The sequence below is a fragment of the Dasypus novemcinctus genome, chromosome 7, assembly GCF_030445035.2.
Source record: "Dasypus novemcinctus isolate mDasNov1 chromosome 7, mDasNov1.1.hap2, whole genome shotgun sequence".
NCBI lineage: Eukaryota > Metazoa > Chordata > Mammalia > Cingulata > Dasypodidae > Dasypus > Dasypus novemcinctus.
The window spans coordinates 97,703,622-97,728,267 of NC_080679.1; the positions used below are offsets into that span (position 1 = coordinate 97,703,622).

Genomic DNA, 24,646 nt, shown 5'->3' on the forward strand with positions numbered 1-24,646 from the left:
GATTCATATCTGAGAGTCAACAGAGTGAAAGCAATAGCTGAAAACATGACAATGCATGAGGAAGGCAGAAGACCATCTGGCCAAGGGCAAAGTTTTGGAAAGGACACCCACACTTAGGACATCTGAAAAGAAGCCAGCCCAAGAGTGAGGGAACAGATAATCAGGATATTTGAAGGGGAACCAGGAAATGCCATGTCATGTAAGCCTAGGGAGGTTTCCAAGAAGACACTTAATCTAGTATCTCTCTACATAAAATGGAGAAATGGAAGGATTACCTAATCTACTATAGTGCTATGGACTTTGAACCATTGTAGTTGGCCACATTTTTTGAGATATCACAGTAGAAGACATAGTGAAGGAGACTATATAATATCAAAGTAAAACCTTCCCCATTCTCCTCCAGAAATACTTGGCAATTAATGCATGACTTTTATTTTTATTGCAGACCGTATGCACTTAGTATCATATTACCACCATGCCTATTAATACCGTTGTCAGCACTGTGATCGTCTGCAGTTATTGGGCACAGAGCCTCAGGCAAGCTGTGGTTCACAGAACATACCCCAAGGCAGGCTTTGGATTCTGAGTTCAGGGTCCCAGTTCAGAGGCTCCCTCTCCCTCTCTGGACCTTCTTCCTGTGCCTTTTAACCCTACTTAACATCATTTTCTCTGAGCAGAGGCAAAAACTTGCAAGCACTAAAAGTGTCTTTAAGCTGATCCAGAATACAGAATTTTAACTAGACAGAATTCCAACAAGGTACTTAAGAAATTAGAGCTTCTAAATCTCATTTCTCTGAAACTTCCTAACAAGTTGTCAGGCTTAATAAGCATTTCTTCTGGTGGAATGTTGTTTTCTCCCTGAGGCCTTAGCCAGCCTTGGAAAATCCCAGTTGCCCTATGCCCAGAAGAAAGGCTCCACTTACTTAGAAGAAATTAGACAGTGGATTTTTTTATAAAGTTTTTTTTTTTTAACAAAATCTTTTTGTATTCTAATTTGTTTAATATTCATGCCAACTTTTTGTTATAGGCGCCAGGTTAGATATCATCAGGATGAACTATAATTAGATAAGGTTAAAACCTGAAGATGACTGGGACCTTGGAATAATCCAATTCCTTTACTCTACAAATAAGAATATAGCTATGTAGAAGGAGAAGTAATTTGTGTGGAGGATAATTCTGCTCTTTAATCTTCAGATGGCTTCAGTGCACAAAATACATTCAGAAATCAGTAATTGAATCTTCCCTCTAGCCAGGCCCTAAGCAGACCACAAGGGCCCTCAAATGAGAGGGGGATGCTCACTGCCATCCTGGAGCTCGCAGTCCAAGGAGAGGCAGATGTATAAACAGCCAGTTACAGGGTCATCCAATAACTCCTCGAAAGGAGAGAAGAGCCAGGTTGAGCAAGATTCCAGGAGAAGGTCGTCGATTCTGCCTCAGTCAGGGAGACTCCACAGAGGAAGTCCTGAGCCTGGAGAACCAGAAGCAATTCACAGGCAGATAGGGAGAGAGTGGAGTTGGGGAGTGTTTCCAGGGAGAGAACAACATATAGGTGGTTCAGCGGCCTGAGAGGGTTTCAGATGCCTGGGAATCTATGAATAATTCTGCATTGGCAGCAGCCAAGATTGGTGGAAAATAAAGCCAAGGAGTCAGTAGTTAAGGAGAAGAAAGGAGAGCAAGAGTGAAGGGGATGCATGGTTCATGGCCACCATATTTATGTAAAGGCAGGAGAGGTGTTATAGAGGCTGAAGCAAAGGAGCTAACATGGAGGGAGAGGCTGCAGCTGTAGGAAGGGAGATGAAGTAGGTACAAAGGAGGACTGTGGGAAAAGGCACCTGAGGGCCGGAGTCACACCCTCAGAGGGAAGCTTCCCCTTTGAGCAAGGGTAGGGGGTGGGAGAGGCAGAGGTGAGTGTGAAGATGGAGAATGGAGGGACTTTCTTGATTCTATGAAAGAGGAGTAGAGAGTAGGGTGGTGTTGACTGAGGGCTGGAAGATGAGCTACAGGAGTAGGGACTGGCCAGAGACACATAACGGAATTTTCAATCTTCATTAAAGGCAGAGGAGCAATTGGATACCAAAAATTCATAGTTAGCTGGTCCTGAAGTTGTATGATTTTCCTTAGTAGCACTCAGCATTTTGGCTATAAGAACAAAAAAGGTATATGGTTGAGTTGATTCAGAGCTTGGGTCTATTAAGTGGGTGTGATGAAGAGACCAGAGCTTGGGAGCTGGAGATTCTAACTAAGGGAATAATTGCAGTCACAAATTGTGGTGGAGGCTGGAATGGAAGGAAACAGATCTCTAGCAAATAGCCCTGGAGAAGAGGGAAGACTCAAGGAAACAGAAATCACTAGCAATATTGGGACTGAGGACATGTAACATCTAGAAGAATAAGTTATTGATTGACAATAAACTAACATTTAAGAGTTCAAATAAAGGTGAAAACATAGTCTTTTTGAAAAATGCCAAAAAATGGAACATGAGAAGTGGAATAATTTTCTTTGACTCATGTCCATCCCTGTCCTTTATTTTGTCAGATTGCCTACAAAAAAGGTCATGTTGAACAGCAAACTCAATTCACATCTATACCTGATCCTCCAGATATAGAATTTGCCAAGAAAGTAACCAATCAAGTGAGCAAGGTAAGTAAATAAGACTGAAATACTGTCTTCCTTGAAAACTCTGCTAATTAATCTCAACCAGCAGAAAAAATAAAGGTGAATCTAAAGACACAACCCACTAATAGTATTTTTGCATATGACCCTAAAAACTCTACAGCAAATGCAACACATCCATTAATGGAGTCGAAATATATTGAGAAATAATTAGCCCATTTTGAAGACTCTGTGATTGATAAATGTGAAAGCCACATTTTGAAAACAGAACCCATGTCCCAGTGTCAGCTGGCATTTTTACTTGTTGGAATACAAACTGAGTAACCGAGTAACCACACATTTCCATGGAGGATCTGATTGTTTTAATTCAGCGTGAAGCTTCTGTATAGTCTTAGGTTCTCAGTCAGACTTGGAAGTATAAAAACTTGTGAGTGGGCCCCCAAACATAGCTTCTTTGACAGCAGTGAGCAGTGTACCTCATAAGTTTTAAGGCCCTGGCAAACAGCCTTGGCTGTCTATTTTTAGGCTGGCCAGCTAGCCTGCAGGAATGTGCCCTCACAGGGAATGCAAAAAGACAGATGTTCAACTGAAGAACAGTCCATGCTAAATTCCTATTTTAAATTGTTCCAAATCATTTTTCTCCTGGGATACTCCTGCTTTTAAATAGTTTTCTTTGTCCTTTGTGAAATTAGGCCTTACTTAGCATTCTGCTTGAGTTTGAATGGAACCTTAAGATTTCTGTCTTGCTTAAGTATTTTTTTCAGGCAAGTGTTTCTCGAGTCAAGGAGAAGGAATAAAAGTTATGAATGATGAAGTTTACTTAATGACAAAAGTTTTAGTATCTGATTTCTTAGATTTCCCTAGTTGTACAACCATGGGCTGTTTGGCTAATGGGTCTAGTAACTAATGTAAAATTTCACTAAAATGAATGCTATGAACCTGAAATTTGTTAGACTTTTGCCTGGGGCTAAGTGGAAGTTAACTTTAGAACTGTTCTTAAAGAGATAACCTATAGAAAGTGTTATTATAAATCATACTGGAAAGCAATAGCTGTTTTCAAGCCCTTTTAAAATGGTCATTTGGAAGAAAAAGAATCCATTTTTAATTCTATTTAAAACATTTTTAAGATATTTAGGCAGTATTCTTTACCTCATTTGAGTATGCAGTGTGGGTACTTGGAAAAAAATCACATTCAGACTCTTCAGTAACATAGACTTGACAGTTACCTTAGAGCTGAGCTTTTCAATACAGTAGCCATAAATCACATGTGGCTATCAAGCACCAGAAATGTGGCCAGGACGAACTGAAATTCTTATGAGTGTGAAATAGAGATTGAAAGGTGAATACTTTGTATGACAAAAAGAATGTAAAATAGCTCATTGATTATTTTTGTATTGTTTACATGGTGAAATGATAATATTTTGGATCTACTGGGTTAAGTAAAATACATTATTAAAATTAATTTCCCACCTGTTTCTTTTTACTTTTTAGACTGTATCTACTAGGAAATTTTAAATTACCAATGTGGCTTGTATTAGTATATTGGATAAGGCACACTGGTAGATAAAGTGACAGCACTGGGTACTTTGAAAGGATTGCCAGAGCTGGTTTTGCCCTTGTGGAGCACAAACATAAGCCGATGGGAGGATGGCTCTGGATAAAGGTCACCAGATTTGGCCATGGTGTCATCATCAAGCCCATTCTTACCCAGTTTTCTGAGTCCTTAATGTCTGTTGTGCATCCAAAATAGTAATCATACTGTGGAGAACTCCTTGTGGTTGGTAGCAGTCCATCCAGCAGCAAACCATCCAACAAAAGAGACTAGGACTGTGGGATGTTCTTGCTTTCTCTTGAAGTCTGCCCCACTACAAATTTGCTTTGACCATGTTTCAGTATTATTTCCTTTTTCTCTCTAAATTAGGTAAAATCTCCTTCCACTATTCACTATCATGCATTTCAACTCTTTGCCTTTTCTTTTCAAATTATGTCTCCCAGGTCCATCTCTTTGTCTTAGCAATTTCCCATTCAGATTGTAGTGATCATGTATCTGCAAGTGTTACATTACTATTTTATTTGCTTGTTTTTGTTTTTAGGAGGTATCAGGGATCAAACCCAGGACCTTGTATATGGGAAGCAAGTGCTCAAACAATTGAGCTACATGTGCTCCACTATTATATTACTATTACATTCTATCAGCGTTCTTTACTGTATCTGTCAAAATCTATTGTTTCACCTTTGTGTTCCACCAAAGCCATCAGCCATGTGCCAGTGCCTCTTCCTGACCCAGATGCATTTTGTAGCTCTGACAAAATTAGGTAGGGGGACAGAATTCTTCATATAAGCAGGAAGTCAAGGGGAGGAAATTACGAACACTAACCACAGCTCAGAGTGTAGTTCTGAATGCAATACTGGGAACTCCTTTTAGTTTCTGTGTGTCTGCTTCTCTGCTCCCTTCCAGGTTCACAGGTAGGAAAAAGATAAGGTTTCAGGTTGGAAGTTCCAGCTTATACCCAACTAGGATCTAGAATGTTAAAAAAAATACAACTTTCAGTGACAGCTTGTTACACAGCTTGAAGAGGCTAGGCTCTGATCTTATGAAACCATGGAAAACTCTTCTATCATGCAGAATTAGGAAGACTCCCATTGATATCACAGAAGAGATTTGATTGAGTGAGGAATGCAGCCCTGGGCTCACTGTGGGCAATGAAAACACCAGTTGGGACTCATTCTACCTCCTCTGGAGAGGATAACTTTTCTATGAATGGAGTCATCAGGAGTCCCAGAATTTAGCTACACACAGAAAAAGAGAACTGTGATTAACTAACTGGCTTCATATTTCTTTCCACTTGGTAACCACATCAAAACTGCAGGTGCAGATTTGGAAAATATAAAGTGAAGCCACACATCTACGAAGGGCACTGGCATATCTAATTAGTGGCCCAATAACAATACCCTCTGCTGAGTTCTGGGGAGGAGTGACTGTGTTTGGGGAAACAATTTTTCTCAACCGGTATGTGGTCACCCTCTTGCCCAAGAAGACATCCCACTGCTTGTCATTGACCCAACATTTTTTCCTCTGCTAAATGAGCAAAACCCACAAAATCCTAGAGAAAGTTAAATTGATTCTTCCTCCACATTTCCACTGGTAGACTCCAAATGCAACAGAGTTGGAGAAAAGGGTTTAGGGTAAAGAGGGGTGAAAATTTGGACCTTTGATATGGCTAACCAATTTCCATGTAATATCTGAAAACTCAGGCCTCTCTGCCCAGGCACTCAGAATGAGACCCTTTGGCTGGCAGAAAGGGTCCCACATGGACATATCCCTCTCTCTCTCCTCTCACTCATCCAGCCACAGGCCTTTGTCCTTGCAACTTCTCTGCCACCTGCAAATGAAAGGGAAGGCAAAAAAATTCCCCAGCATTTAACAAGCTCCTAGTCTCCTCCTATATAGTGACTATCTCAGACTTGGGAGTGGATTGTGAGAGAGCCACCCAACCTGACCCATTTTCGCGCTGGACAGAAGGAAATACAAGCTTTGTTTCAATGAGGTTTAAAAAGAGAGGAAGGACTTTGGGATGACTGGGCAATGGGGTCTTATACTTTTGTTTTACATCTGACTTTCATATCTTTTTAAAGTCATTTATCTCTTACTTTGAGAATTAATTCCTACTCAATTTTTCTTAACAAATCTGTAATGTGATTCCTACTTTCCTTACAATAGCCCAACTTTTGGGCCTCATTAAAAACAGATGCCGCCTATGAAAACCCTTTAATTTCTAAAGGAAGTTATATCACAAACCCTCTGAACTTCAGTCTTGGGATGTGTCAGGCCCAACTGCCTCTTCTCAATTCTAGAGTTTTCTGGCTTCAAATATGGTAAGCAGAGGCAAGGGCAATATTCCTGCATATGTGTTCTCTCTGAAGAGTTAGAGATAAACATGCCCAAAATTCATAGAGCAGGAGATCTTAACTTGGGGTTCATGTACATCAAGAACTTCTAAAGTGGTAAGTACTAAGGGCATTTTATAGCTTTCTTAAATTCCTAAAGGGGTCTAGTAACCCCCCCCCCCACACACACACACAGATTTGAAGATTGGCTTCAAAATAGGGTAGAAAAATTAATTGGCAGTATTGTGTAAATATTACCTCAGCAAAGATTTCCATTAAAGAGCTGTCACACACACACACATACACATACCCACAAACACACGTTTTCTTTTCTCCAGAGTTTCCTTTCCTCTGGTTTGATAATGATAATAACAACAACAGTAGTTATTATTATAACTACCATGCCCCACATTTGTTTGGCACTTGTTTTGTCAAGTCTTGCAACCAGAGCTTCTGATCCCTGGTCCAATGTTCCAAAACTGTGAAAAAAACTTGGCCATTAATTAGCATATTAATCTTTGTAAAGAATGAATATAAGGAATTTGAGAGGGCTGGGCTTCCTTTAATTTGTGCTCACCGGCTCTGAGTACCACTCACTTTTAGTGCTTAGTTTGTTAAAGGTATACCAGAAGACCACTTTATTTTTCCATAAAGGATGTGGTGAGGGTGTAGGCATGTAAGCACCTTGAAATTGATTGGTTGTGTCTGTTAACATGCATCCCTGAGACAAGGAAGGGAATGGAGGGATTGTTCTAATACAGCTCTGGCACTGGCTTATGGTCCCAAGTTTGGAACTGGTGAGGTAAATTCTGTCCCAGGATCACTTAAGCCAAGGTAGCTCAAAATCAAATATCATGGGCTCAGAAGTTATGAGGTAATGTCTGCATTTTGTGTTAAATTCTGAAGACACAAAAATGAAGCCATAATTCTTCTTTTCAAGCTGCCCACAGTACTTGGGTTGTGAGATTGGGGCAGCAGTTTGGTGAGATAGGAGAAGCAGTTTAGTATTTGAATTATTTTCCAGTTTTAATTAAAATTTCCTAAAGTCTAAACCTGGAGATCAAGCCTCATATTCATCAACTTGCAAGCTGAATTTATTGTTGTTGCTTTCTGGATAACTAGGAGTTTGGGTAATTAGAAATTAATGACTAAGTTTATTTCATGTAGAAATATGAGTTTTATTACGACTCTGAAATACAAGTAGAGGATGGCTTCTGACTATCTTTTTCCTCAAACTTCAGAGAACTTCTGAAAGATCTAGGTCCTCAAACTCAGCCATAGGAGGGGGAGTTAGTGCATGCTTTGCCCTTTCTCCCTCTCTTTTCTCTCATCCAACCATCTTGTTGGATAAATTGACACTAAATCGGAAGGTTTGAGACTCTATTAAAGACCTAAGAAGGACCCAGTAAAGCTATTTTCAAAAGCTGACTATCACCACTTACTTCGCTCTCTTGTTTTTTAATTGCTGAGTTTGATTTGTTCTCCTTTTTCTTTCCTAGCAAAAATACAAGGAAGACTATGAAAATAAAATCAAAGGCAAATGGAGTGAGACACCTTGCTTTGAAGTTGCAACTGCCAGAATGAATGCTGAGAACATTAGCGCAGTAAGTAGACCAAATGTCCCCGGGAGGACTCCTTTCCTTAGGGTTTCTAGCTACGAACACCCCTGAACGTGGTGCCAGCACATGTGTGGCAGGCTCCTCTCCTCAGGGACGAGGCCTGGTATAGCGGCCCCCGTCAATAAAGAAATCCCATGGTCTTGCCTTCCTTTTGAGAAACATTATTTTGGTCAAATTCCATGCTTTCAGCTCCAATTTTCACAGAAGCAATATGGGAGAGACCCTTTTATTAACAGCGAAGTGCAGTTAGTACAGGTTTCAAAGTTAGTACTGGTTAAAGAGGACTTTTAAAATTCATTCTTTGCCTGGGGAAACAAAACTGTGTATCTGTGCAATTGATTAATTCAGTTTCTTCCTAGGTGTTTCCTCACTGGCAAATATGTCTAGTTCTTTCACTTTTCTCTAAAGTTCTCTGCACCTGGCCATCAAAACTCTTTCTTGGTGGCTGTCTTTCCGTCCATTCAACTTGTTCCAAATCTCTCGTACATTTCCGGTTGTTTTTGCAATGCCCCCACACTCCCCAGTTGTAATCTGACTTGCCCAAGCCAAAGGGAGCATGGCTTGGGAGAACGTCTCCAAAGACCCTGTGCCTTCCCATGGAAAACGTTTATGCGGTTTGTTCTCACAGCAGCTCTCCATTACATGTAATGTTTTACAGAGGAAATACCAGGAAGACTTTGAGAACATGAAAGACCAGATTTACTTCATGCAGACTGAAACACCAGAGTACAAAATGAATAAAAAAGCTGGAGTGGCAGCTAGCAAGGTATGGGGAGATTGTACCATTTATTTTGATGATTTTAGGGGAGGCAAATTTATCACTCTTGCTCTTGTAAAAAAAAGGGAAAATAATAGGGCTTTTGGAGGAACTGCCAAGGTTGAGACCAGTGAGTTTCACAGTTTCATGGAAAAGAGTTTAATTTTTTTTTAAAAAAGAAAGAAAGAAAGAAAGAAATATGAGGTTATAATATGGCTCCATTTCTTTTTAAGTTTTGCCACACATGGGCATTAACACCACCCGAATAATACCTTCAATATTCATAGAATAAAGGGCCTTTTGATATCTGGATAGAAAGGCTATAATCTCGGACATAAGGAAAGAACTCCTCTGCTTTCGCAAGAGAGGGCAACTGACAGCCTCACATGAAAATAGGTATTCCCAGACTCACTGCTATCATTATTTTTCTTATTTTCCCACTGACTGGTAAAAACCTGGTCACAGACAAGACACGTGAATCCATGGACTGGTGTTGGGGAATCTCTTGTGAAACACTTATCCTCAAACGCTCTATGGAGTGACTTTGGTAAATTGACTGACCGCTTGGCATTCTAAAGCAAATGGTCACTAAGAGCATAAACTTCAGAGCCAGGCAGACTTGGTTCTGATCCTGGCGGTGGCTCTGCCAGAGCAGCAAAAGCAAAAAGATCATTTAGGATGCAATTACAGGATCCAGGTATGAAATAATGATATATCAGACCAGGAGAGTAGCAGGTCAGGTGATGAGAAATATCTTGAAAATAGAGTCAGTACGATTTGCTGATGAATGGGACGTGGGTATGGAAAAAGGCTTTGGTCTGAGTAGCTAGATGGCTGGGGTTTCTCTTTATTGAGATAGGGACCACTATGGAAGGACAGGGTTTTTATGGTTTTTTTTTTTTTGGAGGGCAGACAGATGCTGTGTTTCAAACATGCTAATTATAGATAACTTTTAGGCATCCAAGTGGGAATGTCAAGTAGTCAGTTGATTATATGAGTCTGAAGTTTTCAGGGAAGATATACGGGAAAGTATAATTCTGAGATTCATCAATATATGGATGGTGTTAATGTCATGAGATTGGAGATCAAGAGAGTGAGCATGGATAGAAAAGTCCAAGGACTGAATGCATGTGAAGACATCAGCAAGGTGAGATAGGATCCACATCAGGAGAGAGTGATATTTTGGGAAGCAAGTCAAGAGAGAAGGGAGTAATCAACTATGTCAAATATTTCTGGAATAGATTTAGCAATGTGCGATCTCTGGTTACCTTGACAAGGGCAATTAGGTTGAGAGATGATTGTTTAAATCTGATTGTAGAGGGATCAAGAGTGAAATGAGAAGAGAGAAATTGAAGACAGCAAGTGTATTCAATACTTGACAGGTATTTTCCTGTAAAGAAAAGGAGTGGGGCTGTATCTAGTACATATATGAGTAAACCGGGGGGAGGGGGAGTATTTTAAGATAGGACACAAAAACACCATGTTTCTGTTTTGCTGGGAAAAAATTCAGTATAGAGGGAAAATTTGATTATGTAAGAGGGGAGAAGAATGATTGGAGTGATATCCTTGAGTAAGTGAAATGGGAAGAGAGCTGGTGCTTAAAAGGAGAGTTTGGCTTTGCGACAAGCTCTGAAATTTCATCCACACAACAGGAGAGAAGGCAGAGTATCCTAAGTGCAGGTAGGGGCATGGAACGGGTTATAGAGTTTCCTTTCTGGTTCTTTCTGTTTTTCAAGGAAACATATACTTCTGTAAGGTAGGAAGGTTACCTAGGGCTTCCATTCCTGTAGCGTTTCCCCTCTGAATCCCCTGTGTGGGCAATAGGGATGTTGCCTCTGTGTTTCAGTGTTTCAGTTGTGTATCTCCTGCCTTGAGATAAGAAATGGATTGGATTTGTTTTCTTTATGTTCTTAAATGCTAGTAAATTATCTAGGGTTCCTTGAACTTGTGTATAATCTAGGACTAAATTGGAGATCAAAGTCAGAATCAGGATCAACTTCTGCTTCTACCCATTGTGGACACATTCCTGGGAGGGGTTTTTGGACCCCCACTTACTACTTCTGCCACAGCTAAATTAAAGGTGCAAAGGTGGGGGGATGGGAAAGTTGAGGTTGCCACCATGCATCTCACACCTCATTCCTTCCTCCTATTCCTGCCTGCACATTAAATATGCACGTACTTATGCACGAGGCATAGAGCCAGTCATAGAGATTTGGTTGGTGATTCTTCTAGCATCCTTTCTTCAAAATGTGGTGGCACATAAGCAGCTGGAGATGAAGAGCTGAGTGAGGGAGCAGCAGGTATCTGGGACACAATATGTTGTGCTTTGTATGTCTCTCTCACCTACCACTTACATATCTCTCTATCCTTGGGGGCAGGGATCATGTGTTATTTTTTTCTTGGATCTATCCCAGAGTCAGGCAATAATAGACACTCTCTAGATATATTTGATTAAACAAGTGAATGGAAAGAAAAGCTATCCTGGAAATGTATACAGTTTCTCTGCTGCTGTTATCAGTTACTAGGAGTGTTTTGCTTATAACATGTCAAGCTGCCATTTTTCTAGAGGGAATTGATTTGTGGAACTATGTTATAATAGCCATAAGAGAGACAAGGGCAAAAATAGCCTGAAGAGTTACTTCATCAATTTATTTCACTCCTACAGGTAAAATACAAAGAAGACTATGAAAAGAATAAAGGGAAAGCAGATTATAATGTACTTCCTGCTACAGAGAACCCACTGCTCAGGCAGCTGAAGGCGGCAGGAAATGCTCTAAGTGATGTAAGTATATGCTTGTCAAAAAGTGTTTTTAAACCTTAGTTGCGAGAGGAAATTTTTTTCTCTGCCTAATGACTAGCCACATACGTAACTGCAAAACTTCAAGGTTATGGTGTAACAGTTTCACCGGTGCTGTGCACCGGCAGCAATGCAATGGTGCCTCTGAATTTGATGTGTTTCAATTGGGGCGGAGGCTCTGGATTTTCTTCAGTGGCTTGTGTGTTTACTTGAGTGGGTGGCAGGAAAACCTCAGTTGCTTGTAGGCTCTGGGGATTTATGTCTGTGTGGACAAAGGGCACATTGTGGGAGATGTGCTGTGTTTGACAGAGGCAGACTTCGAAAGGGAAGGAGAGAGAGATGAAGCAGCATTAGCTTCCTGCCCTTAGGTTTCCTTGGCCTGCTGCCCTGAAAAGAAAGAAAGTGGCCTGTGTTCTACAACTTCTTTCTCCCACCTCTGCCATTTTCTACTCAGAGCTTGGCCCCAGAGTTCATCATTTGCAGACACAGGGCTTAAAAGATGACTCCCTAAGTCTTCACAGGAACTGTGGAATTGTTAAAAGCTTATCTAAGCAATTAGACTTTAAATAGATTAGGTAAATGAGAACCTGGGTCTGATATTAAAAGACTAAGAGCACAAGACCACTTGGTTGTATGCATATAGAGAGACCAAATGTACGTTGGGTGAGTTTTCCCTTATGGCTAGGGATGTATTAAGCTTTCCTAATATTCCAGGATTATGTGTGGCTCACTGTGTGGGTGAGTTATCTTTTTCTTTGTCCCTTGAATTAGGTCAGCACCCTAAAAATGTGTGCATGTGATTTGGGGGTGGGGTGGGTGAAGTGGCAGATGAGGGTACAGAAAGATCTGTCCAAGTAGCTCTGCTGGGAAATCAATACAAAGCACTTCTGCTTCCTAAAGGAAGAGCCTCTTAATCAAATGTATAAAAACTCAGGTTCTTATCCACTTTTTTGATAAAGGCAGGGATTTGATAATATTGTAGATGAATAACTCTGTTTACATTTTGAAGCCCGACATGAAAAAGCAACAACGATCCTCTTTGTCCATTGTCCATTTAAAACCAGTAATTGCTTATGGTTATCATTAGAGCTAAAGATATATCCCAGCAGAGAAGAAATGACAGTAGATTCATGAATTGAATTCTCATATATGCCTTTTTAAGACTATTTGTCTGTTTATACAATGAGGGATTTTTCTTTGGTAGAAGGTGGAAGAAGGAATGTGTATTTCTCAACTTATGTTGAACTCTTTCATGAGCATTTGCTTTTTTAAAAAAATTTGCTGTTGTTCACACATTCCTGTTTGTTGTGGCACTGTCAGGGTTGGGACACCAGGCAAAGTGACAGGTGAAGAAGGCAGCAATTCAGAAATACCCAAGAATCTCTTCACCTAAGGGCTTGGTATGAAGCAACATACTGTTCACTTAATTTCTTGAAAGGCTTTACAAGAATTGCTAATAGAAAAGACGTACAAATTGTGACACCCAGTGTTTGATTGTCAATTTTTAGTATAGTTGGCAGGCCGAGTCTTTTTTTTTCTTCTTTTGTTTAGTGTTAGAAAATACAACTGTTATAATCAGTGTGGGAGTGACTGCTTTTTCTGTTTTGTTTTTTTTTCTTTGACAGAAATTATACAAGGAAAACTATGAAAAGACAAAGGCAAAGAGCATAAATTACTGTGAGACACCTAAATTTCAAGTTGATTCAGTTCTGCAGAACTTCAGTAGTGATGTAAGCAATCCTGCCAGGGCTACTTCTGTTACCAAGAGAAAAGACCATTCAGGTCACCAAAAATTAAATGAAATGTTGTTTCCTTTTTCAGACAAAATATAAAGATTCCTACTTGAAGAATATTTTGGGACATTATGTAGGCAGCTTTGAGGATCCATATCATACACACTGCATGAAAGTCGCAGCTCAAAACAGTGATGTAAGTTCTAAGACAATTGTTTGACTTTCCAAATAACACGTTTTTAGGACGTGACTACAGTGGTTGCATTGTGCATCTGACTTCTTTTCTTCATAGAAAAATTACAAAGCAGAATATGAAGAGGACAGAGGCAAAGGCTTCTTCCCTCAGACCATAACAAAGGAATATGAAACAATCAAGAAACTAGATCAGTGTAAAGATGTAAGTCTCTAGCATGCACTCTGAATGTTTTACTGCCCTCCATAGCATCTAGTGCTCAGGATATGTTTAAAATCTTGATGCTTTTACAAATAAGTCTAATAAAGGAAATCACAAGAAATAAAATCTATCTTGGAGAAGATATGCTATTTTTTCCTATTTAAATCCATGTGTTTCAAGAGCTAATTCTTACTCAATCTTCCCAAAGAAAAGTTATGGGGAATCTGAAGAAAGAGGAAAATGTTTTCATATAGATACAAGAGAATCTCTCAAACTGCAGTCTAGTTAGCAAAGCAATAAATGTTTTATTACTTACGAGTTTATTTTCTTTGGTGTGAGTGAGTATCCTGTTAGGCTGGTCTAGAGGCCAACTTGGATTTGACAGGTTACATTGCTAAGCCAAATTCATTTTGTCCTCACCAGCACACCTACAAAGTCCATCCAGATAAGACAAAATTCACTCAAGTTCCTGACTCTCCTGTACAGATGCAAGCCCAAGTCAACTCCAAACAACTGAGTGATGTAAGTTTCTCTAAATATTCTGGAACTTCAACTATGAAGGATAACATTTCATCACTATATGTAAAATCAAATGACTGGTCACATTTATTTTTAAAAGGCTATATATGTTTTAGTAAGCTTAACTTGCACATATTTGTAATCACCTAAAATATCTTATTTGTTGTCTTTCATCTTGTGTGGCCACTACTGGCAGTGAAGTGATTGTATGAGGGAAACTAATGTAGCTTAATGCATTGGAAAGAACATGAATTCTTGAGTGAGACAATACTGGATTCCATATGACACAATGACTTAGGCAAATTATTTAGCCTCTCTGTGCCTCATAATACTCTTTAATGATTTGTGGCCATTTTGAAGATTAAGAAGGGAATATGTGCATGGTTAGGCAAAGAGCAGGTTTCAGTACATGAGATTTCTTTAGAAAATGGAGACTTTGAGACAAATTTTATTGTATGACGTTTTAAATATAAATTTCCAAAATTGTGTTGAACTAATAAAAAAGAGCAGCCTCAGAAAATTTATGGTTAGAAATGAAGGTTCTATTAGAATATTTTAAAAAATCATAATATACGTGAGGGGATAAGTAACAGCTTTTCCCATGAGTGAGCATTGGCAATGAAAAGGAAGAAAGGGCTGTGTCCCTCTCAGAATCTACAGGCCAATTTTGATATGCATGGAGGGGCCTCACTCTGCGATGGCTCTGCCATAGGGGCAGATGTGATAAAAGCTGTGAAATGCCCAGCACCCAGGTTATAAAAAATGTGGGGTGGTCTATCAAAGATCTGGAGCTCTCTTGATTTTTAACAACTTTGTCAGGTATTTTACAGAATGTACCACACAAGTTTTATATTTTGGAACAATTCTTCTGAATTGACTGGTGTTCTCTCTGTCTCTTACAGCTAAATTACAAAGCAAAGCACGAAAGCGAAAAGTTCAAATGCCATATACCCCCAGATACTCCTGCCTTTATTCAGCACAGAGTCAATGCCTATAACCTGAGTGACGTAAGTTCCTGATGCAATATGCCATGTGATGTACCGACAACTGGAGCTTTTATTTTCAAATTGCATTATTGAATAAATATTTCATTGCTCTAGATGGAAAGAACAGTTAACACTCTACTATTTCCTGTGTCTTGGCCAATGTAATTATTTGAATTCACCCTTAAAAATGTGTGCATCCATTTTTTATGCACCTTCAGACAATTAGACCATCCTAATATATTTTAACCACTTCTAAAATGCCACCATCTTCACATATGCTTAATTACAAATCCTAATGTTAGATCTTTTCAGGCATAAATCACATACATTTCAGGATCTGAATTCTTATAGACACAATTTCATTTGATTTATTCTCTAGACCTGTAGCACCGTATTCACACAAATGATACTTATTTCTACATGTCAGAGAATTTGTGCTTATAAGGATGTAGGGTCTTCAAAAGGCATAAAGCTGCATAACCACTATTTTCTTTGGTTTCCTAAATTAATTTTTTGGAAACATCAAATTACATTTGAGGTCTCAATAAAAATTTTACAAATGAATACTAAGATTACCAAACATAAATGAGTATTATAATGACCCATGAAATAACCTTTACAGAAGACTTAGATATCAAAGCAAAGTGATGATTTTATAGCCATAAAAAGTAAGTTAACTATAGAATATTTGTGTCACTCAATAGAAAATTCAGTGCTAGGAATAAAATATTGGCATGATAATTAGAATTTAGTTGATTGGATAAAATACTCAAATGAAGAGTTGAAATGTCTGATTATGAAGAACTAGAAACCCTACTTCAGGGGAGCATTATCTAAAACATGCATGATTTCTTGGACTATGAAAAATCTATTTACTTTATATTAAGACAAGATATATATTTAGCCTTCAGTTTTTAAAATGCGATGATATGTGTATCGCCGTTGTCAATTCTTTGCTGCATTTTTCCTGTCCAGAATGCTTATAAGGAAGACTGGGAGAAGAGCAAAGCTAAGAAGTTCGACATTAAAGTGGACGCCATCCCCCTGCTGGCAGCGAAGGCCAACAGCAGGAAAGCCAGCGATGTAAGTATGGCCAGGAGCTGGGACAGCGGCCTCGGGGACGCGTCCCGCTGAGCGGCATCTGGATGTGTGATGTCTCTGCAGGTGCTGTACAAGAAAGACTATGAAAAGAGCAAAGGGAAAATGATCGGAGCCCTCAGCATTAATGATGATCCCAAGATGCTGCACTCTTTGAAGACGGCCAAAAACCAGAGTGATGTGAGTGTGTTTGTAAATCCCCCTTACTCTCACGTGTGGCTGCACTTGCTGTTTAATATATCCTGGAAGGAGTGTTAGCCTAACTGAGATCCTGAATTCAGGGTGACAAATCACACACGAGCACCTTGATGGTAAAGTAAGATTAAAATGCTCATTCTTATTAAGGTCTCTATACTTGGAACTCATTTGAGTTTTGAAATCTCCTAAATTCCCTCTGCCTACTAAAGGAAAAACTTATACTTGCAATATAATTTTCTTTATTGTTTTCCTTAGAAACGGGCTCAATATCTTAGTATGTATAAATATATGTATGTGTGCACATAGGTATTTATTCACCTGATCAACGGTAGTTTTGCAAAAATACATAAAGAAAAACAAAAGGCAAGAAATGAGAGTATTAGGCTGGTGGAAAACAAAGTAAGAAAATTTAGATGAAGCATAAACTGAAAAGCAAGGTATTTTTTACAAAATGTTGATAGCATTTTAAGGCATTAAAATACTTACCAAAAAGAAAATAATATTCTTTACAAAAATTTCTTTTCTAATTCAAAACAAAAACAAGCAAGAAAACAAAACACCCTAAACTATATATATAATTTACCAATAATTTGTCATTGATATATTTTTTAATTTCCATAAGGGAGAATGAACAGGAAACGTGAAGAAATTTGCAATACATGCAATTAAATACAGAAAATCAACTTTTTGTGTATTATTGATACGTGGTAGGTATTAATCACAAAAGCCACCTTCTAGGGGTGTTGTAAAATGTGTTTTCCTGCACTGAATATTTTTCTAGGACCGTACCTAAATATCTTCAGTCCACCTTATTCCTCATACTTCATTTTGCAGTAACCATTAAAAAAAAAACAACTTTCCTTCACACATGTCCAGATGGAAAAAACTATTTTTATGACAAAAGCTGATTTAAACAGTAGCATTGATATGCTGTAACTTATTCAGTCTGAGAAATATTAGGGCAATAACATGACATTTTCACAGTTATTTGAAGACTAAATGGTAGAAGACATGAGTCCCTAACCTTATTCATTCAGCTTTTCTATTTTGTGGAGAATACTGAAAAAATGCAAAATGTGTCTGTTTGGTTGAAGTATAGGAATCACATGAATACTTTCAGCCCCATGAGATATTCTCTTCTTTCATGTCTTTCTTTAATTTTTATTCCTTTGACAGAGACTATATAAGGAAGCCTATGAGAAGTCAAAGGCAAAGAGCGTGAATTACTGCGAGACCCCAAAATATCAACTTGATACTCTGCTGAAGAACTTCAGCGAGGTTTGAATGGCCATCATTACTTCTAGGGTCTGAGGTTGCTCTTGAGGGTTGACAAATAGCTGTCACATTGAGCTACATGTGTCTTCTTTTTCAGACTAAATATAAGGATTCCTATGTAAAGAATATTTTGGGGCACTATGTAGGCAGCTTTGAAGACCCGTATCAAACACACTGCATGAAAGTTTCAGCTCAAAACAGTGACGTAAGTTTGGAGACAATTGTTCATGCCTCACAGGGACATTGTTTGGGAACGTAGACAGTTGTGATCTATTTTTGCTCCTTCTCATTATAGAAAAGTTACAAAGCAGAATATGAAGAAGATAAAGGGAAATGCTATTTCCCTCAGACAATAACGCAAGAATATGAAGCAATCAAGAAACTAGACCAGTGTAAAGATGTAAGTCAACTTACCTCCATTCTTGAGGTTGTGTTTGGATTTTTTGTTACATCTAGTGGTTAAGCAGGAGTTTAATGTTAACATGTAGTGGTTAATAAGAGTACTTACTTTTATATTCTGTGTTTGTTGGGCAGTGGTGTTCAGGGTCAAACATTAGTAGGAAGAAAACTACTTGATTCGGAATAATTCCAGATTTAAAAAAATATCCCCAACAGTTTAGCCAAGGATTAAAGGGGAAAGGGAAGACATGGAGATTTGTAAGAGATAGATGTTCCTTCATTCAAAAATTTATGTTGATAATCTGCGTGCCGGACACTGTCCTTGGTGCTGACACACAGCAGGAACGGAGGCAAGTGTGTAGATGTGGTTGGCCTGCCAGGAGCGTACTTTTTAGTGAGAGAGACAGACGATATGCACAGGGACACAAAGACAAGAAAGATATCAGGCACCGATAAGATGATAATACCCAATTAAAATGGACAACATGAAGGAGCGTGACTAGACAGGTACTTTCGGTGGGGAAGGATCAAGGAAGGCCTAAGGCAGGAATGGCCCAGCTATGCCAATCAGGGACTTGCTGCAGGAAGAACAGCCCAAGAGGGGAACAAGCCTGGCACAGTCAAGAAATTGAGAGAATTGGGCAGCTGGACCATATTGAGGAGGTAAAAATTAGTAGGAGGTGAAGGAAAGGAGGTAAAGGAGGAAGCGGATCACATAGGACCTGTAGCCAAGGTACAGTTTAGAATAAATCTTAGTGCAGTGGAGATCCAGCATAGCGCTTAATCAGAGCAAAGATTAATCTGTTTGGAAAATGGTAATGGAAAGACGAGTTGATGGTAATTTCAGAAGAAGGAGGGGCAGAGGCAGGGAAGGAAGTAAGAACATATGAATCAAGTTTTCAGGAACAAGACAATCTTTATGTTTGACTGGAGGATTTTTAAAATATGTTAGTATATATGTGGACAAGAATAAAAGATGTGTTAAGACATTTCCTTAAAGAATATTTTCTTCTCTAGCATACCTACAAAGTTCATCCAGATAAGACCAAATTCACAGCCGTCCCTGACTCTCCTGTACTGTTACAAGCTCAGCTCAATACGAAACAGCTTAGTGATGTAAGTTCCTTGATTTATCCAACGGTGGGTTATCCAGAATGGTTTGCTTGTTTAAAATGTAAGCATTTCAATGCTCAAATTTTCATGTGTTATCTATGATCTCAATAATCTTATTTTCTAATATTTGATGAAGGAAATACAAATGAAGCTCCTGGAATTGTAGCCCCATGAAAACAGGGTTAGATTATAAAAGTAGCTATGAATTCTTCAGTGAGACACAGATTTTATTAGTGACTGAGAAATAGTAATTTTTACTGACCCCCTACTTTCTCATTAAGATCTGTCACCATAAATCACGCACATGAAAACTTCATGCCAAATTCAATAGAGAACAGTAACAGAAACATCCACTTGGGTGGGTAACAGGAAAGCAGTTCTGACTCTTGCTAGTGTAGACATTACACAAAGAGAGCAGAGGAACAGGAAAGATATTTGGCAATATTAAAAAGCTAATATAAGGAAGCAGATTTGGCTCAACTGATAGAGCATCTGCCTACCATATGGGAGGTCCAGGGTTCAAACCCAGGGCCTCCTGACCTGTGTGGTAAGCTGGTCCATGCACAATGCTGATGCACGCAAGGAGTGCCGTGCCACGCAGGGGTGTCCCCCACATAGAGGGGCCCCATGTGCAAGGAGAGCACCCTGCAAGGAGAGCCGCCCTGTACAAAAAAAGCACAGCCTGTCCAGGAGTGGCACCGCACACACCAAGAGCTGACGCAGCATGATAATACAACAAAAATGAGACACAGATTCCTGGTGCTACTGACAAGAATGCAAGTGGACACATTCACACAGTGAATGGACACAGAGAGCAGACATAGGGGTGGGGGAGAAGGGAGAGAAATAAATAAAAAATAAATCTTTAAAAAGAAAACTAATATAGAATGATGATACAGAATCAAAGTAGGATGATGGCGGAAAGAATAAGTGAATGGGCACTGTATAATTAGAGGGTCAGGGAAGGTCCATAAGATTTATAGACCAGCCAAGCCAATCTTAGAGCAAGAATGCTTCTCAGATGTTCATGTGCATGTGGAACACACGGGATTCTTGTTAAAATGCAGTTTCTAAATCTGTATGCCTGGGGAGGGATTCAATATTCTGTTTTTTAAATAACCTCTCCATTGATTCTGATGCTACTGATCAGTAGCCCACAACTTTCAGTAGGAAGATGCTCACACAGCAAAATATTGAAGCAGAACACCCCTTCCCAGGATAGGAAAGTGAAATACATAGTTTTTTTAAAACACATTCTTAAAAATTAAAGTTAATAGATCACACAAGATGTTACATTAAAAAAATATAGGAGGTTCCCATATAACCCACTTCCCATCCCCCATCCCCCATCATTTTTGTAAATTGTATTTTTTTGAAGATACATACATCACAAAAAATGTCACATTAAAAAAACATGAGGTTCCCATATACTGCCCCCCCCTCACTCCGCCCACATCAACAACCTCCCCCATCATTGTGGCACACTCAGCACACTCAGCAAATACATTTTGGAGCACTGCTGCACCACATGGATAATAGTTTACCCTGTAGTTCACACTCTCCCCCAGTACATTCAGTGGGTTATGGCAGGATATATAATGTCTAGTGTCTGACCCTGCCATATCCAAGTCCCAGAAATGCCCCCACACACTTCTCTTCTTCCCTTTCCTTGCCCTCAGCAACTACTGTGGCCACTTTCTCCACTTCAATGCTACAATTTCTTCTATTACTAGTCACAACAGTTTTATAGCAGAATATCAGTAGGTCCACTCTCCTATAAAGTGTGTGTTAGTGACACAGGTTAGCACATATGCAACTGGTAGAGAAGAATTGTATCAGTATAATCCAGAAATCCTTTTGGTTCAAATGAAACATTTCCTAGCATGTTAATATTTTATGCACCAAAAAAGAACAGCTAAACAGAAATGACACTGACCTAGCTGAACACAGCCAGCAACAGAGAAATACGGTACTCTACCTGGTACCCATTCATCATCTCCTCTTTTTCTTGGCCTGTCTAAACCATGCCCTCTGTCTTGTAGGTGCTTATTGCACAACTCTCCTCAATCTTGTGGTCTTGCCCTTAACTCCAAAATTCAACAGCCCCTTTTCTTTCTCACATTCGATGTTATCAAAGTTTACCCATTAAAATTTTAAATGAAGTCCTATATTAAGTATTTTTATTCAATAGCTATTACATATCTTTTTAGCTGTGCCAGTATGTCACTTAGAATTACTATTGGTTTTGTTAGTTCCTTGGTTACAGAGTTTCATGGTTGTCACACCATCAAAGTACAGGATAGGATGGTCAAGCAGACAATAAGCTTCCACATTCACACTGTGACAGCATTGACAAAACCATAGTCCGAGCTTGGTGATACAATGCTCCCTGAAAGAGGGAGTGAGTCCAAGCCATGTGTGGTCCTTCAAATGGACTCAGTATCACTTTGAGCCATTTTCCTAAAAAGGATGCTAATTACTAGCCATATACCTTGTCCAGCATACATTCAAGGAAGTTTGAACCATGAACCGTCTGGATATCCTCTCCTTTTTTCCAGATGAATTACAAAGCAAAACACGAAAGTGAGAAGTTCAAGTGCAATATACCAGCAGATGCTCCACAGTTTATTCAACATAGAGTCAATGCCTATAACCTGAGTGATGTAAGTATCATAGTTGATCCTATGTTGTGTGTGCTTGAAAAGAGGAAGATTATAACCAGAGTATGTGTTGCACTTTTAAGGCCTAAATAGGCCCAAATGAACTCATTCTTACTTGGTTATTTCACTTTCAAGTTTGGGGGGATAGACAGATACCTTTTCATTCCTTTGCTAATTTTATAGGATTTCTCCCACGTAAATGTCATACTCTGCCTTCTCCAAGTGTTGTCTTTTTATATTATCGTTCATGCATCAAGATAGGAGGTCTTTAAAAAGCTCACAGAATGTTAGAAAGAGAATAGTGTGCTTATTTCATGGTAGAAGAGAAGAAGTTGAATGATTGATAAATCAATAGTTATTCTCCTCTTGATAAATACACTATTTGCAGAGGAAATAATTTTCTCTTTAAATTTGTATTTGATTAGGGTGTGCTAGATATTATTCTTACAATTTTGTTGCTGCGTTTTTCCTGTCCAGAATGCTTATAAGGAAGACTGGGAGAAGAGCAAAGCTAAGAAGTTCGACATTAAAGTGGACGCCATCCCCCTGCTGGCAGCCAAGGCCAACAGCAGGAATGCCAGCGATGTGAGTATAGCCAGGAACAGGGGTAGGGACCTTGGCGATGCATCCCGCTGAGTGGCATCTGGATGTGTGATGTCTCTGCAGGTGCTGTACAAGAGAGACTATGAAAAGAGCAAAGGGAAAATGATCGGAGCCCTCAGCATTAATGATGATCCCAAGATGCTGCACTCTTTGAAGACGGCCAAAAACCAGAGTGATGTGAGTGTGTTTGTAAATCCCCCTTATTCTCAGGTGTGGCTGCACTTGCTGTTTAGTGTATCCTGGAAGGAGTGTTAGCCTAACTGACATCCTGAATTCAGGGTGACAAATCAAACATGAATGCCTTGGTGGTAAAAGAAGATTAACATGCTCATTCTTATTAAAGTCTCTATACTTTGGAGCTCCAGTGAATATTGTAAACGTACCCTTAATCTCCATAATATCCTCTGCTTTTATTAGGGAAAATGCCCTCACAATATAATTTTCTTTATTGTTTTCCTTAGAAATGGGCTCAATATCTCAGTATGTATAAATATACATATGTGTGTATGTATGTATTCATCTGGTTTATACTATTATGCAAAAATACATACAGAAAGATAAAAGGCAAGAAATGAGAGAAATAGGCTGATAAATACAAATTAGGAAATGTATATAAAGCCTTAACTCAAAAGCAGAATATTTTACTTAAAGAATTTTATAAAATACTGGACTTAGAGGCCTTAAAATACTCATCAAAGAGAGGACAACATTCTTTACAAAAAATTCTTTTCTAATTCAAAACAAAACAAAACAAAACAACAGCAACAAAAAAGAACTCCTATCACTCAATATAATTTACATATTTTTTCTATTGAATATATTTTTGTATTTCCCCAAAGAAGTATGAACAGAGAATGTTAAGAAATTTGTAGTAAATGCAATTAAATAAAGATAGCAGATTTTTGTGTATTACCACTACAAGTTAATCCCAAAGGTGTTAATCACAAAAGGTGTTAATCACAAAGTCACGTTGAAGGGCTTTTGTAAAACGTATTTTCCTCAAGGGCTGCACTGAATACTTTTCTAGGACTGTACCTAAATATCTTCAGTCCACCTTATTCCTCATACTTCATTTTGCAGTGACCAATTAAGAAAAAACTTTTCCTTCACACACATCCATTTGGAAAGAACTGTTTTATGACAAAAACTGATTTAGACAATAGCATTGATATGCTGTAACTTATTCAGTCTGAAAATATTAGGGCAATAACATGACATTTTCACAGTTATTTGAAAACTAAATGGTAGAAGACTTGAGTCCCTAACCTTATTCATTCTGCTTTTCTGCTTTGTGGAGAATACTGAAAAAATGCAAAATGTGTCTGCTTGGTTGAAGTATAGGAATCACATGAATACTTTCAGCCCCATGAGATATTCTCTTCTTTCATGTCTTTCTTTAATTTTTATTCCTTTGACAGAGACTATATAAGGAAGCCTATGAGAAGTCAAAGGCAAAGAGCATGAATTACTGCGAGACCCCAAAATATCAACTTGATACTCTGCTGAAGAACTTCAGTGAGGTTTGAATGGCCATCGTTTCTTCTGGGGTCTGAGGTTGCTCTTGAGGGTTGACAAATAGCTGTCACATTGAGCTACATGTGTCTTCTTTTTCAGGCTAAGTATAAAGATTCCTATGTAAAGAATATTTTGGGGCACTATGTAGGCAGCTTTGAAGACCCGTATCAAACACACTGCATGAAAGTTTCAGCTCAAAACAGCGACGTAAGTTTGGAGACAATTGCTCATGCCTCACAGGGACATTGTTTGGGAACGTAGACAGTTGTGATCTATTTTTGTTCTTTCTCATTACAGAAAAGTTACAAAGCAGAATATGAAGAAGATAAAGGGAAATGCTATTTCCCTCAGACAATAACGCAAGAATATGAAGCAATCAAGAAACTAGACCAGTGTAAAGATGTAAGTCAGCTGACCTGATATTGAAATTGGGTTTAGGATTCTTGTGACATCTAGTGGTTTAGCAGGAGTTTTGATGT

At 38.8% G+C, this 24,646-nt stretch overlaps 1 protein-coding gene across 10 annotated transcripts in view; it reads left to right on the forward strand.

Moving 5' to 3' along the window:
- The window catches only part of NEB (nebulin), a 220,411-nt gene that overhangs the window by 13,945 nt on the left and 181,820 nt on the right, over positions 1-24,646 (forward strand). For all 10 annotated transcript variants that reach the window (XM_058300922.1, XM_058300921.1, XM_058300925.2 and 7 more), the window contains exons 10-30: positions 2,536-2,640; positions 8,001-8,105; positions 8,779-8,886; positions 11,543-11,659; positions 13,300-13,404; positions 13,496-13,603; positions 13,700-13,804; positions 14,225-14,323; positions 15,223-15,327; positions 16,282-16,389; positions 16,471-16,584; positions 17,779-17,880; positions 17,975-18,082; positions 18,173-18,277; positions 19,294-19,392; positions 21,948-22,052; positions 22,527-22,634; positions 22,716-22,829; positions 24,071-24,172; positions 24,267-24,374; positions 24,465-24,569. In XM_058300922.1, coding sequence (XP_058156905.1) covers positions 2,536-2,640; positions 8,001-8,105; positions 8,779-8,886; positions 11,543-11,659; positions 13,300-13,404; positions 13,496-13,603; positions 13,700-13,804; positions 14,225-14,323; positions 15,223-15,327; positions 16,282-16,389; positions 16,471-16,584; positions 17,779-17,880; positions 17,975-18,082; positions 18,173-18,277; positions 19,294-19,392; positions 21,948-22,052; positions 22,527-22,634; positions 22,716-22,829; positions 24,071-24,172; positions 24,267-24,374; positions 24,465-24,569 — 2,235 coding nt within the window. The remainder of the gene's footprint in view (positions 1-2,535; positions 2,641-8,000; positions 8,106-8,778; positions 8,887-11,542; positions 11,660-13,299; positions 13,405-13,495; positions 13,604-13,699; positions 13,805-14,224; positions 14,324-15,222; positions 15,328-16,281; positions 16,390-16,470; positions 16,585-17,778; positions 17,881-17,974; positions 18,083-18,172; positions 18,278-19,293; positions 19,393-21,947; positions 22,053-22,526; positions 22,635-22,715; positions 22,830-24,070; positions 24,173-24,266; positions 24,375-24,464; positions 24,570-24,646) is intronic.